Source organism: Apteryx mantelli, chromosome 1 (assembly GCF_036417845.1).
Source record: "Apteryx mantelli isolate bAptMan1 chromosome 1, bAptMan1.hap1, whole genome shotgun sequence".
Lineage (NCBI taxonomy): Eukaryota > Metazoa > Chordata > Aves > Apterygiformes > Apterygidae > Apteryx > Apteryx mantelli.
In genome coordinates, this window is record NC_089978.1 from 5,110,666 (window position 1) to 5,126,954 (window position 16,289).

Genomic DNA, 16,289 nt, shown 5'->3' on the forward strand with positions numbered 1-16,289 from the left:
CAGTGCAATACAAGGAATTGGAACACTTGGATTCTTTAACCCAGAAGATCCTTATATCCTGGCAGAGTAATTAACACAATGTGCCCTTGGGGGGGGAGGCACAAGGGGAGGGCTGCAATTACATCTGTCACCTCTTGGCCACACACAGGCTCAATAGTAGGAGTGAACTAGAGTCCTTCACCTCCAAAAAGCTATAGGAATATTCTTCCCAAAATGTTACAGATCCTGGAGCCGGGCACTGGAGGGAGACATTGCCACACACATACAACAAGTATTCCCCAGATACAGTCCATCGACACTGAGGCCGAAATTGCAACCTACCGGATATCTTCACTGGACATTTCAGTGTAGGCCAGATTCAGTTTGACAATATTGTCCATCAGTAGGTCTTCAACTGGGGCCTTATTGCCCATTGTCTGCTGAAACCCAGGAGCAACGGACTGAACAAAGGGCCTCATATCATTCTCCAGCCATAGGACCTGCAGGCAACAAGAGCACCCAGTGAATTCACAACAGAGTTACTAATACACCCTGCCCTTTACAACTCCAATAAGGATAAGGTCTTGCAGGGCTTAGCGCAGTCTGTCAAATGTCATGTGTCTTATGATGATCAAAATATATTTGGACCCAGGGTTAAAACTTGCAAGTCACTTTCATCAAGAAATAAGTATTCACTGTTCCTTGCTTATCAGCTTGAAATCAGTGAGCACGTGTTTTACACAGCCACACAGAAGAGGATGGATTTCTGTGAGAAAAGGCATCTTTGGTTAATGGGAAAGGCAGCAGAGAATAGTTAAAGACCCTGGTTCCCAGGATGGGAGAAGAGATCCTTAGTGGACACAGATCAGTATAATTCCCCTGACATCAGTGGGTATATACACTCATCCACATAAATTTAGCATCCATCGCAAGCAGAGAGTTGCCTGGGGAAGGAGGAAGGTAATGGGAGGCCTCCAGCTCCAGGTATTCTGATTTAAGACAGGGTCTTCCACTGTAATACATAAAATAAGGATGGGTATCAGAGAGTAGGCTGCCGCATACTACAGTGATGAAAGGATGCAGTTTGGGGGCTAAGGCATCAGCTAGTATACACTGGCCGATTTCCCTGGACTGCTGTAGGGCTATACCATTTTGCACCTGCTAAGGAACTGATACTAGGAGTACATTCCAAATGACGCCTTTTAAAAGAGGCTGTTCAAAGAGGAACCACAAAACAAGAAGAAAGATATTTGAATTTGGCACTGTAAAGAAACTATCTTTAAAATGGACTGTGCCTGTAGATAAGCCTTCCCGATGAACAAGTGAAATGCAATGGGCTGTATTCTGTGCTGGTGAAGTCACACAGGGTATGACCCCAAAGTCTCAGTTCAGAAAACAAAAAGGGACATGGAGGAGCGAGACCATCCTACCAGATGGGGTTTAATTCCCGATTCGTTGAGGATGACTTCCAGGGTTCTGTTGATCCACGAATCCCTATAAGGATGTTTCTCTGGAGGACGGTAGAGATCAAATATCACAAGTTTATTCTGACTGTCTGCGAGGCGCAAGAAATTACTTAGCTTGTAAATTGACTGATTCATTGCCTGGTTTTGATCTGCCCTTGACAGTGAGCCCATGCATGAAAATGGTTTGTCCTAGAAATACATCAATACAAAAGGAAATCAGTCAGTCATGTCCAGGGGAGTCAACTGCATGCAAACAACTCATATCTGTAAGAAGGAAAAAGTCTGGCATCAACCTGACACTGCTTTTGGGACCTAAACTGTGTAGTTCACAGCTAGCTCTACTGTGCCTCACTCTCCCACTGTCTTGGCTGTGGCTATTATACACAGCAACTTGCACAAGTAGCTGTTGCCTTCTTTCTCCAGCCCATCAGTTCTTCTGCTGCTATGATAAGGAGCCACAAGGACATCCAACAACCAAATATGATAGGTCTCCTAGACCTAAAGGCCAACTGAACAAAGCAAAGAGACCTCTGCTGAAGTATTTCTATTGACTTCTTCGAGTTTTGGCTCAACTGGTAATTCCTGTCTTAATATTAACTCTAATAAGCAGTAGCCAGGTGGTATCTCTTCAATAGCCAGTTGATAGTCCTTGATGGCACTCACCTTAAGAAACCACATTCCAGCATTCAGCTCCTTCAGGGTGTCCCAGGAGAACAACGCTGCGTTTTGAGCAGTCTCATTGGGGTAGACCTCCTCAATGTTGGTTGTTCTCCTCAAGGTGCTGTCATGCATGAGGAAGGGGACGCCATCATAGCTGTTGGAGAGCAAGAGGCCAGGTCACCTGGGGCACGGCTCTGTTCACAGCATGAGCAGATTCAAGCCAGGTTAGAACAACCTGTGAACTGCTGTGAGTGTAGCACTACACGCTCCCTCAGAGCAGAGGATGGGTTAAGGAAGGTGGCTGAGACTCAAGACACTAAGTTATTTCTAGCTTATATACTACTGAGTGACCTTGGAGAAGTCAAGCTTCTCTATGCCTCAGTTTCCTCATGGGCAAAATGGAGATGGAGACATTTATGCCTGCCACCCCCAAAAAAGATGGCTATTAACTCTATGTCAGTAGAGCATCTAAACATTAGTATTTCCCTCACTTAAGGCCTAACTTCACACTATCACACTGCTACTGAAATACCAATTAAAAAACTGTTCACCCTACCCAGTACGTTAACAGTTCATGGCAATGGGTCCCATTCACAAGGGCAATTAGAAGTCTAATAATTAGGGCAAAGCTGTCACAGGTCTATACACAATTTCCTGGCATCTTCTAGGCCTGATTCAACCCTCTCTGAGGTCTGGAAGAAGACTGGGGTTGGGGCTTGTCTTTATACTCTGCAAAGTGTTTAAAATGCACTGTAGAAATAATGATTGTTAAGTTCATAGCTCCAAACTTATTGATTTTCCTGAGAACAATCATGCCCCACAGCCTGTATCACCAGGCGCCAACTGAGGGATCTTGTCCCAGCCGTTAATAAAACCCAGCTGCCCAGAATTGCACAACTCCAAAAGGAAGTCTTAGAAGAAGCAGCTTATACTCTGTGAGACACAATGTTTTCTTCTTACCTAATGGTGACATCTGTTTCAAGACCATCTCCACCATGTTCAATGGTCTTCTGAAACGACATCTCAGTGTTTTCTGGGGCCAGCTGGGAAGAAAATGGCCCATAAGAAGGTTGTTTTCATACACACTGAAGAACTCTGTAAATACTTTCTATCTCTTTTTACCACCTCTGGTTTCCATTAAGGGACCATTATCTTGTTAAAGTGTACTGTGTTCTGCAGTGGAAAGTCTTTGTTTTTTTCCACCTTAGCCACTATACCTATCTTGTCCCTCCAGAGCAGTGGCATCTTTGCTAGCAAACCCATGCAGTGATGCCTTTGGCAAGCAATTCCAAAGTGAAATGCATCCCCTTCACCCCCACAGATTTCTTCCACAGCGTTTGAAAAAAAGAAGATGGTGATGAAGGTAAAAATATACAAGATGAAGGAATGATGTAAAATATCTTCTCCAAACCTACCATTGGTGCTCCGCGGTGTCCAATGAGGGCTGGCTTTGGTCCAAGTGTCCCCACCTCTCTGATGCAAGGGGAGTACATCCCCAGAGGTATCAAGAAAAGAAAGAGAAGGATAGCCAGGTATGGACCAACAATTATCACCTGAACAACTGCAAGAATTTGAAGGAGGAAGGCTAGAGTTAATCCTTGTGGTAGTAAATGGGTTTGCCTTGCAGCTTGACTTTTAATACAGCCCTCCAATTAAATAGCTGTTGGGCTTTGTCCCATCCCTTGTCCATCCCTCCTTCCCCTAACCTTCACATTCACTCCAACAACGCAATCCAGGAAAACATACTGGTCAGAGCAAGGACCTGGGATGCCTAGGCTAGGATTGTAGGTTTGGTGCTGCAGTTACATCTCAGTGTGACTTAGAGCAAGACAGAGACTTAAGTTCTTTTTCTTTAGAGGAGGTACTGTGAAATTTCCCATGTGGAGGAACAATCCTCAACAAAGAGATGCTAATTTATTCTTACTCAGATAAGGACAAGCAACATTTTGGAGTTTCAATCACAGTGAAGAAGGGGAAGACCCTTTCTCCTTCAGCAGTCCTCTGTTCCCTCAGGGTGAAGTTTCCTCAGTTCATTCAGATTGCTCAGTGACCTTCTGTATGCGATGTAAGTGGGTTCTCCTGCTACAGACCCTGATCGCATGGGTATTGCATCTCAGAAACCTACCAACCTATCATCTAGGGCATTCTCGGGAGCCTCTCGACACATTACCCAAGAGCCCCAGTGAGCAACCTTCACCTCAGAGGACAAAATAGTTCCTCTGAGAAGTGAGTACCTTTGACCAACATTTCTTTCTTGGATGAGTACCACCACCCACTGTGCACTACACCAGCAGCTCTGCAGGAACTGGGGTTTACATCAAGCTGATGTATTGATCTGAGTGTCCATTAGGCACTGTGGGTAATGTCTAGGATCCCAGCATGACACCACCACCTCCACCCCCAGCTGCAGTACAATGCAGGGAAATCCTAGACAGGAAACAAAGTGCTCGCACCAGCCCATTCTGTATGAGGGTATAATTTTGAATATATGGAAAAACTGAGTCAGAGAAAAGAGGCAGTGCTGGAGTCAGGCTCTTCAGCAAGTGTTCCTGGCACCTGGCCTTGCACTTACTCTACTGTATCACATTTCTCAGAGCTAGAAAGGAGCTCGCCAGTGGATTACACTAGAAAAGGAAAACTAATGTCCTTACCAACTGATCAAAAAGCACTTTCCCCTGTCTCAGCTGGCTTCTCCTGAGATCCCTATGTCTGAAGTGGAGTGACTGGACTGGAGAACCCTTGTGAGAGAGTGAAGCTGAGTATTGCAAGAAAGGGTCAGCCGAAAGAGCTGCCACTGATTGCTTTCTCCTGCAGGATTTCTATGCAGGTCTCAGAACACAGGGACTTCTGCTGATCTCCTCAGGCATGGAAAATTGTACTTTGTCTCCCAGTTAAGATCTAAATTCTATTTGTCTGACACACTGAGGACAGTACTGAAGAGCAAAAGGGACCCAGTTTGTAGAAATCCACTTAGTCCTCTTTGCAATAAGGTGCGCATGGATGGAAAGTTGCATAAAGTCCAGCTTAGATCAAAGCTCATTGCCTAGGTTTTCTGTAGCACAGGAGAGAGACAGGCACTGTCAGAAGGCAACAGCCTATATGTCTCCCATAGACTAGGATGAGCTGCCTTCTGGAAGCCCCTGTCTCTCTGCTTTGATTAAGCCTGCTTGCTGGGCTGCCTGTGCAGTCAGTGGGGACAAGCAGTCACAACACCTACTCTGGGCATCAGAAGTGGGAACTGCCAGTTTTGCTTCAATAGCTAGGGTAGTATCTGCTGTAAGCCCTCCATTTCTGCCAAACCAAATGGCAAAATATGTTGAGTCTGGTTACAGAACCATCACCTCTCAGTATCTAAAGCAGGGTCTATATAGTATATAAAATGTCAGGGTCCATTCTCCAGCCCAGATGTAAATGTGTAGAGCACAGTTCACAGCCATGAAGCTAGATTGTTTTTCCCCTCAAAGCAGGATCGCTGAGTTCAAACTCCTTCCTGAGAATGATATCTAGCCTGTGACAGTCCCAAACCATGCCTTGATACAGACCAAAACTGTGCAAGGGAGCATGTAAACCAGTAATGGGTCTAGAAAGCCACTGACAGTGCATGGTCCCAAGTCCTATCCCTGCTAATTTCCCACAGGATAAAAGCCACCTGCAGCTGGAGTGCAGATATAAGGTGAAAGGGCTTCTGCATACTTGGTTTCTCACACTGACATGAGTCTTATGTCATATTGGGAGCAGGGAGCAGAGCTACTGTACCTTTCTTATCTGTTCTGATGGCATGCAGAGCCACGGGCCAGGACAGGAGGACCATGATGGTTATTGCCCCTATGTGGAGATAGGGAGCTGTGATCTGGCAGGGAGAGAAAAGGATTTCAGTCAAAGGATGAAGTGTGGAGACAGGTAGAAATAAACCCCAACATGGCTACAACTTTCCACAGAGAAGGGTAGCTACTGCAGATACCAGCAGCTCACCTTTCTCCCGAGCCCAGGCTAAGGAGTAGCCCACATTTCAGCATGCAACTCTCCTTTCTCTGAAGTCAGCCAAAGTGGGCAAGGCTGTCCTCTTCCACAAAGGCTCAGCACACAGTCTCAGAGTGGGACTCTTTCTCTCCATTACCGCTACGTCATAATATGTGAGCATCTTCCAGAAAATGTCAATTTAATCTAACCTAACCCAGTCCAAACCAATCCAAACCAAACCAATCCAATCCAATCCAATCCAGTCCAGGTAATAGTAATCTCAACACTACACTGCAACTAGATCTTTAAACTGATGTCAACAAACCTGAGTGATAAAATTTGGTATTTTACACCAGTATGGAACCAACTCACGTAAGATAAAAGATCCAGTTAACCTGGCACATGTCTAATCATGGACTTTATTAGCCTCATATACATCCTGCAGCACCTAGCCTTACAAATGAACAATGTATTCCAGACAAATAATTCATTCTAATTTATTTCAGTGAAACACTTCGTCTTAGACCAAAATATTTAGTTCACTTGCATTAGAGCTAATTGTGTTCTTTCTCTCTCTCTCTTTTTTTTTTTAACTTCCAACTTCAAGTTGGTGGCATTGTAGATACTTTTCTTGTTTTACTAACAGAAAACAATGATTTTCTTAATGCTTTCAATACATTACATAATAGCTATTGCTGGACAGATACAGTAGTTGCACTTGATTTCTTTGGTCCTAAAGATTAAACAAGATCAATTGAGAACCACTTCTGCACTTTTCATAAATGCATAACCAGAATAGGAAACCTAACAGATAGTTTGCCATTATTGAGAGCTTAGATCTTCATTCAAGTAATGTTGGTATGACAAACTTCATAAAACTTCGGAAATCTTACAAAGAAACCAATCCACTATTTTTCCTGTGCTCTTCAGAGACCTGTGGATCCAGCTATAGCTAAAACTTGAAGTTATTGAATACATGCTAGGGAAAAGAGCTATCCAGATGTCTTTTCTATTTTTTAGTCCATATTCAAAATAACAGCTGACTGCTGAAGAAAGCTGGCAGAGACAGGAGGTATGTCAGAAGTCCCTGTTATAATATGCGGCTGCTCTCCAAGGCAGTCTATGGAAGGTGTCAGTGCACAACCATTTCCAGATTTGTTTTTAAAGTTTTAGTTTAATTTTAATCCAGATGATTGAACAATGATGCTGGCTATTATTTTTTTCTAAATCTATTTGTCCAACCTGTTGCTTGAAATCTAGAACATTTGACAGAAGTTCATTTCAAGAGGAGGCTGGAAAATGCAATGTTCATCTCATGGGATACACCAATATTTCCCAGTTATTTTCCCTTCCAAACTGGAACAAGAAAAGGCAGATACCAAACATTTTGCACAGTGCCTGAGCAGCCAGCTGGCTTACAGCAGTTGTTGAGAGATATTATTGTGCATGATACCGTCAACCCCAGATACTTGATACCAACATCTTCCAACCAGAAAGAGGATTCAGTTATGTAAACAAAGGTGCCATTCGAGATGTCCAGGATATCTGAGATAACTGCACAAGACTAATGGACATGACACAAGATCTACAACAGACTCATGCCCTTTGGGAACAGCAGCAGGTGGCCAGGTGAAGCATCTCAAAGGACACGAACACCTGCACTAAAGAGAACCAATGGCTTTTGTATTGCCTTCTCCCAAACCTCCTCCCTGGAGTCCTTAAACAGGAGGAGAAGCTTATATCTTCTGTGTATCTTTGCCAGCGCACGCCCCAAGGTTACTGAACTTTGTAGAACAGGAAGAAGTGTGTGATTAACTGTACCCTACAAACACCACATCCCAAAGAGGCTGCAGTGACTCTTGGGTTACCATTGATTCCTCTTCCAGTCCATACGCATTGTTCTCCCGATATTCACGAGCGGTAAGTGAAGGTGGGGAGAGACGATGTGCCCACATAACATCTGCAAGGCAGCTCTGTGCTCACAGGCTGCATACTTCCTTCCCAGTACACATGCGGACCCAGATGCTCAGGCACTGAACAGCACTGGGTAGCTCTCCCCTCCACTTCAGATTTGCTTAAAGTCGAGGAGGCTAGCAGATCACACACTTGGATGTCCTGCACCTCACAGGTTCTCCCATCTCACGCTGATGTTCCTCACCTGCTGCCTAGGAACAGGTCAATGCTGTCCTGTCCTCAGGAAGGTAAGCTCTCCGCATCACAGGTGGAGAAAAGAAAGACTGAAATTTTGCTAATGTTAAGGCCGCTGAACTGTCAGGAACTGAGTAGGGAGCAAGTCCTTGTTCCAGCAACCCTGCCAGCCCAAGGGGTCTGATTTACCTATCCTGGGCACCTGCAGACAAACAGCACACATACGATGTTTCTGCCAAAAACAAAGGATATGACTTCCCAAAATGAGACCTGTTACATCAAACAGGGAGCTTGAAACCAAACCTCAGGTCTTGGCTTCCGTTCTCCCAATAGTAAATGTAAAATGATAAGAAAAGTTTACACAGAACTGCACAGTCTGCCGGTAAAAAAAACACATGAAAAACATCACCTCATTGAAAGTTTTCTATCTATTTCCACAAAATAATTCTATAAACAAACTGCTTTTTTTCAAACATATGTCCCAGCCCTTCTTACCTGGAATGACAGGAGGACAGTTTTCCATTGATCTCCCCACAGCACAAATAATATAAAGAGGGCTGTGATAGAGAAACCCAGGACAAGAAAAGTCCCAATCTGGGGAGGCAAACAGGAAATAAATCAGCTTCAGCATTTCTGCACAGGGAATGCAATGCATTTGCCTGGCAGATAGGATTGGGATGCATGAGCTATGCCAGCTCAGAGACAGAGCTACAGGGAGTAAAAACAAACCAGCAGTGCTATTGATCTGATTTTCTCTGTGGTAAGATGGATTTTAAGAGTTGGGTGCCTAGGTTAAATCACCCTTCAAGGCTCCCTCCACAATCAGTGGAGACAGAGAGGAATTTCCAGGGGTGATTCATTCCAGCCTGCTTTTTGATGAGAGATGCCTCTCTCCCCACCCTCCCCCCCATGTTAATGTAGATGAAGCCTAGATGATCAGCTTACATCAGATCCCTAACTCGTAGATGGCTAAATTCAGAAGTGACAAATTCCACCCAAGAGACAACAACACAACTTCCTTATGCTGTAAGTTCATATATGTCTTTGCTATGCAACAGACTTCTTCAGCTGCAAACACTCCTATAATTCAGGGATGAGAGCTCACTTTTTAACCGCAAAAGTGAGGAGGTAGCTCAGTCTGGTCTTTGGCTTCTTGCCTACTTTGAGAACAGTGCAGGTTATGGTGGCAGGCTCATCTTCATGCATCATCTATCTTCTGAGAACCAAATTCAAGTAGAAATTGCAATGATATCCTAACCATTTTTCAGGGGGATCCTACAGATCAACACCTTAAAAATCAGTCTCTAATCTCTTCCACCTAAGGATGCAGTCTCAATTTTTTCCACAAATAGCTCTACATAAAACTCACCTTTCTGGCTCTTCCAGGAGCCAGTTTGAAGTAGTAAAGATGACTGTTGCCATTATTTAAATGAAGAAATAGATGATCAAGTATCTGCACATTCAGCTATTCTCTTACCACCGTAAGATTTGCAGTCACACTACGTTCTCACCTAAACTGCATAGCTAGAGGCTGATTTTTTAAATACCTCACATAACTTCGAAGAATTTCTTACAGAAGGTGATTCTAAGGCATTACTTTGCAGCAATGGCTCCCTGAGGATTTGCTTCTCAACCTTCAAAACCCCAGGTGGCATTTCCCACACCAGCCAAAAGGCATATGACACCAGGATGCCTTGGAAAAGCCATATCTCTCTGTTCTGCAGAGATATCAGACACTTTGTTTACAGCTGTTGGAGCCTGCTACAGAGCAGAGACTTATACTGTGCCTCTCAAGGAAACTTTTCTTTTACAACGTGTTACCTATATGTTAGCACAAGTTACCTACGTGTTACCACAACTAGACATGTCAAATATAGCTATCCTCATCTGAATGAGTCACCACTGCAGGCTCCTTTTAGAATCAGTGGGGAGAAAGGGTACTTCAGATGTGATTCATCTCCTCTTAATTTAGATGTCTACAACCAGCTGGATGAACTGCATCCTCAGAGGCTCTATTTCCCTCCACCAACTGTACAGGGAGGCTGGGGTGATTAACTCAGGTGGAGACATCATTCTCATGGGTATCTAAAGTCCCCTAAGACTAACCCATTCCCTCTATTCCCTCCCTCCCATGACCTAAGCTGCTTTTTCATGTAGAGAAACACCACAGACTCAATTGGTTTAAAGTATAGATTAGGGTTACCACGAAGTTCTGACTCTCCCTACCTTGTGACTCCAGTGCAGGTACAGTTGCTGCCCTTCTGCAAGCAAACACATCGCTAGGACCTGGGAAACCAAGAAGACATGGTTTGTATCCTGGTATAGAATGATGAAATGCATTCAGTGAGGTATATGTCTGGAATTATTTTTGCATTGGAAAATCATGTTACACCAGGCCTTTCTGCACAATGGCATCGCTGTTAGTAAGACCGGTGTATGGAGAGAACTGATGGATGTTTTGTTATCAAAAATATGCTCCTGAAATGGTCAAGCACATATCAAGATCACTCTGCAGGACCACAGCCTCCCACAACTAACAGATAATTGGGCCCCTTGGTCACTTCTGATGGCTCTTCTTTCTCTGAGAAGATGAACTCTGAAAGAGAGAGGCTGGCCAGGGCCAACTGCCATAATGCAAACCAATATAGCACTAACTTTGTCTATTTTCTGTTCATTCATTGTGATTAGAGGCATATCAGTCATGGGAGAGAGCTCAGAGAATAAAAAATGTCTCCAAAGAACCACAGAAATACAAAGCAGAGAGCAAAGGAAACGTCGCTTCCACAGTAACTGCAAGAAATGCAAGAGACAGGCACATCTCGGAACATGGCAAATGGTGCTGGAGATTCAAAAACCCTAGTTTTGTTGGGGTTTTTTTTAGTCCTCAGCTGTGGCCCTGTGGCAGGCCTGTTCCCTTCTCCTTATGTCAAGTTGCAGTCTGCGGGGAGTGATCCTGTGAGGCAGAGCACAAACCCTCATCCCACGGCAGGGGACAACCAAGAGGCCTCGAACACCGGAGTGACACTCCCACAAGTAAAGCACAAGGAAAACCGATCCAGGGCTCTGCTGGAGACTCTCCAAGTTGTCACAGACCTAAGCAATCAATGAACCTGGTGATGACTTTCACAAGCACAGGTGTAGAGAAAAACATCTCTTAGCAGACATCAGTGCTCCACTGACAAGGACAATTTATGATCCAGGTCCCTCCAGACTGTCACACAGTGGGTTTATACGAAAGCAGGATATATAGATTTAGAGCAATAATATAATGGGAAGGGGCTCTGCTCTCCCAAAATCCAGCTACAAAGGAACGTAAGCTGTTTCTGACGCAGCTACAAACACACTCTCTTTCCAGGATGGTGCTGATTTGAAGAGAGATAAGCTCAGCAGAGAATACAGATCAGCTTTTAAAGTGCTTCTCGACATGTTAGCCTCCTTCAATTGAATCCTACACTCAGTATATAATGACTAACCATGGGAGCAGTTCACAGAGAATTGAATTACTGCTGAAGATCTTAATCCAGCCACATTAAAATAAGCTGTTAGAAAGAAAGAAAGAAAGAAAGAAAGAAAGAACTTAATCCAGCCCCATTAAAATAAACTGTTAAGAAGGAAGAAAGGAGAAAGAAAGAAAGAAGGAAGGAAAGAAGGAAAGGAAGAGGAAGGAAGGAAGGAAGGAAACACCTTCAAAATCTCCTCTTTTCTGCAAGCAATATTACAAGCACCTGGTCCTTGCCTAAGGTACATCCAAACAGTTATTTCACAGGACATGCTCAGCCAGACTTTCCCACCTTATCTCTGACTTGCGGGATAACTTCTATGTGAACCATGTAGCACATCTGGGAATGCTGTCTGAGGGAAAGCTCATTTCTATGGCTGATAACAACAGCTCACTATCTGTGTACAAGAAGAATGAGCATCAGGTTTTATCCTCAGAGGGTGAAGAAGGAACTCTTCCTGTTGCACAGTTGGTCACTGTAGGGGAACACATCTTGATGGACCAGTGAGCTGGTGCAATGTGGATAAGGCCTATCCTGTATGGGTTCTGGCACAGTCAGCTTGAGTTTATTTTGCTTTCCATGCACCCCTGAAACTCAGAACAACATCTCACGCCACAGTCAGATAGCTTCACTCCACTCCTCAAAAACCTCCTCAAGACCTGTCCAACATGCTCTTCCATTGAGAGCTACTGGCTTTAGCAATGTCTCACATGCTTGCACCCAGAGAGCACTTCAGGGACAGGGACAATCAGCACCAACAGGTCTGGGTCCTCCACCCATATCCAGGGATTGTCTAACACAAGCACAGAGACCCGTGGACTTTGGTGACGGATAGAACAGGTCAGCCTATTCCTGCTGAGGCTAGAGCCAGGGTCCCTCCTTCCAGCCCTGCCGTCCCCCTGACTCTTACAGCCTCCAACACTTGCACTCTTCTCTTCTTCAGTCACAGTAAGAGGTATGGAAGTCTCTCCCTCCACTATCCACCTGCTGAGTAGTAATTAAGGGACACTTCCCAGTGGCGAGAGAGAGGATTCACTGCAGAGGAGATTGCACCTCTGTCTCCCTCTTTCTGAGTGGATGCACTGACCACAAGTTTATGCTGCAAAAAGATGGATAACGGACTCTTTCCCCATTCTCTTTCAGCATGGAAATGGCCGCTTGTTGAATTCAATACTGCTGGTAAGGTTTAGGCAGGCTCTGAGCTTGCTGCCGCATGGACATAGAAGCAGGCAGTTAGCCACTCAACTCACCTAAAACATCTGCTCACTTAGACACTCACAATAGCAGAATTAGGTATCTACATTCATTTTCTGGCAAAAATGCAGGTACTCAGAGCTTCTTTGGTGTCCCAACCTCTTAGGCATGGTGGTTTGAGATCACTCTTTGGCCTTCAGTGACAATGTACTATTCTGAGTCCTCTCTTAGCAAAGGCCACAATGCATCTGAACCTCTTTATACAGTCACAAATCAGGTCCCCAAAACCCTTGGAAAAAACATGGTTGAACTGCAGAGAGGAAAATATTATCTGCTGGTATTTGAAATACTGAATAAGGAAACTTTTTTCTTCTCCACTGAGCCTGAAGTGTCCTGCAATTAGACCCCTCAGTTTAACCTTTTAGCTATAATGGGGATGGGAAAATTGTCTTGGGGAGCAATGACAATTGAATTAATTGTAACTGATTGTCTGAAAAAATTACACTGATGCATGCAGATGGAGAGCATCTTTGCGCAGACAGCAAGTGCTTTGTTGTGCAGCGTTTTGTTCAGCCAGTGGTGGTTGGTGGCAGAAGAGTGTTTGCTTCACTGGTTCACAATAATGACATGGAAGCAGGCCTGCAGGGCTCTGGTTGCATGTTATCATTAAGGAAGAGGGGAAGGCACTCACAAACAAAACCAGGCCAGCCACCGGTTGCTATAAAATCTCCCTGCTCCAGCAAGGGCATCAGTGTGCTTAGTTTTCTGATGTGACAGGCTGCTGATGCAAAACATCACAAACAAACTTTGCCTCTCCTCTTGACAGACAGCAAATATGCAGTTTGGAAACTGTATTCAGAACCGCTGTGGAAATTACACCTGGGTAAAGATCTCCAGTCCCTCTCGTGACTGCACTATTCAACTTGAACATATCCTATAACTCATCATGGGGGGCAAGTCCTCTGGCCATCCATCGTCTGAAATGTACAGGAGCAAGGCAGCTGCTGGCCAGTGTCCACACTGAGAAGTTCATCCAGACATGGAAGGGCTGAATTGCCTTTATTAGCTTGTGAGGCTACCAGTGTTTTGGAGGGGAATTCATCGCACGCTACAGTGAAAGGCCAGGAGCTGCCTCTGCTCTCTCTCAGTGGTCTTGGCACACTAAAATATTATTCCCTGTCAATAACAGCTCTCTAATTTGAACCCTGTGGTACAGATGCAGTTATACACGTGGAGCTATTCTGCACAGAAACACTGGATGATTCTGCCGTTTGAGGCCTCTTTAAGCATTTATAATGCAGAAATGCCTGCCTGCCATGTGGGGTCCAGGCTGAGAAGATGCTGTGACAGGGAAGCTCTGCACTCAGCGATGAAGGAATGTCTCCTCGCAGCATTATTCACTGAAAAGAGCCCATCTGGGACAAGCACTTCCCAGTTACAGCAGGCATCCTTCTCCCTTCTCCCCCTATCACGTGTCCCTGCAGGCCAGCAGATGGGCAGCACGTGGACCTGCATGCAGACATGCCTCCTTCACATGACTCCCATATGGCAGAATTGTCACCACAAGAACCTGCAGGCAGGCATGTTCCCATCGCATGACCCTGCACATATAGGTGCACGCCAATTAGATGACCACCCCTGCATGTGTGTTCCCCTTGCTGGGTCCCCTCCACCCCAACAAGGAAGGATGCTCCCATCCCAGGAACCTGCATACAGATACATGTCTCGTTCATATAATCTCCAGCACAACCAGAATCTTGGGAAACAAGGCTAAAACAATCTTCAACACTGAGCCAATGTGGTCACTGCTGACCAGGCTTCAGAAAGGATGTTCAGTGTGTGCCAAAGATCTGGTGTGGAACAGATCATGGCCAAGCCCTTCGTACTTCTGATCTAGTTGATACCAATAATCCCTCACCTAATAGAAATGTCACACATCCTAAGATGTGCCAGCAAATCAACACAGCCAGTATTTCTGCTTCATTACACCCTCTGAACACCACTTGGAAAGGAGAACGAAGAGTTCAGGGAAGTGTGGATCCTGTCTGAGGTTTCTCAAGCTAGAGCTGAACCTGTGGAGATTAATGTTTTTTTGCTGAAATAGTGCTAGACTGATACAGTCTAAGGTGGCAGGTGCCAGACTTGCTATAGTCATGTACTTCTTCTTTCACTTCCATGAAAAAAACACATGAAGAACTCTTTGAGATAGTAGGAGTATGGATGGTAGTGTTGCTGCTGAATACTTTCCTCACTCCTCTTTCTTTCTTAGTCTAACCACAGGATTTAGGTAATAGCTCTGACAGCGTGGGACTTTGTGCCTTGCAATGCCCACTGCTCCTCAAAATAGATACATGCAGCAATCTTGTCAAATTAAGCATGATGACATGATGGTGCAAACAAGAGGGGCAAGTGCCCTTAGAAATACCCTGTGGCTTTGGTTCAGCGGCTAAACAGCCACATTAGAGCAAGGAGCAAATGGTCCCTCACTGCAGGGGCTGTTCCCAGAGCAGAGGCACCTCTGAAGTGTTCCTGTCACCAGCCTTGTCCGATAGTATCCAACCTCCTCATAGTCTTTTGGCTTTATCCTTCTGAGGAAGGCAAATCCTGTTTGCTTTGTTTGAGAGAACCGAGGTACTGGGATGGGAAAGACATGTCTACGTGATGAAGACAGGAACCAAGACTGGACTGAAACATGTAGGACACCAGCTTCCCTTCATATTTTCTTTCTGCCTTTAGTGGGCCCTTACCTGCCTGTAGCTTCCAGCTACCACATCAGTGCTGGTTAGAACGATTTGAATTTAGTCCTAATCTGTCACACAATCCCTTGTGGCTAAGGATGTGTAACTCCTCTAAGAAAGGCCACTGGACTTTCTGGGACACCTGCTGACGGACCAGGCCTTTCTTTGGATCCAGAGAGAGCATGAACAAACTTGGAGCTGACACACCAGATCCAGGAGTCTTCATGCCCAGGAAATCATGTAAATCCCATTTCTATCCACACTGTGATAGGTCAGTGTGATCCTGAGGCTGGCTCCAGACTCGCACTTTGCCAAGGTACAGTCTCAGAGGTATCCATGTCACACAGGCATCCTTGGTAAAGCTAAGACAAGTCAGGGTTGCCCAAAGTAGCATTGTAACCACTGAACTGCCAGCACTGCTCCACGGCACCTGGGAAAGCCAGGTGGACTTTGCTGAGTAAGTAACAGACCTCAAGCCGTAGATCCACCAGCGCTCAGCAAAATTCTTGTAATCAAATATTGTTATTTGTCCTACTCAGAGCTAAGTTAGTCCACAGCATCTATGGTGCTATTGGTGCTGAAAGCACGGCCAAGCAGACGTCCTATTTATCACTTTGTTTTTTATTTCTAGCACTAGGACAAAA

The 16,289-nt window shown here is 44.9% G+C and overlaps 1 protein-coding gene across 1 annotated transcript in view; it reads right to left on the bottom strand.

Moving 5' to 3' along the window:
• Positions 1–16,289, bottom strand: part of GDPD4 (glycerophosphodiester phosphodiesterase domain containing 4) — a 44,473-nt gene that overhangs the window by 4,883 nt on the left and 23,301 nt on the right. Inside the window, exons 5-12 of the mRNA XM_067289608.1 lie at positions 10,440–10,499; positions 8,709–8,807; positions 5,862–5,955; positions 3,521–3,666; positions 3,066–3,148; positions 2,109–2,259; positions 1,410–1,634; positions 322–479 (exon numbers count right to left, since the gene is read on the bottom strand). Of these exons, the coding sequence (XP_067145709.1) occupies positions 322–479; positions 1,410–1,634; positions 2,109–2,259; positions 3,066–3,148; positions 3,521–3,666; positions 5,862–5,955; positions 8,709–8,807; positions 10,440–10,499 (1,016 nt within the window). The remainder of the gene's footprint in view (positions 1–321; positions 480–1,409; positions 1,635–2,108; positions 2,260–3,065; positions 3,149–3,520; positions 3,667–5,861; positions 5,956–8,708; positions 8,808–10,439; positions 10,500–16,289) is intronic.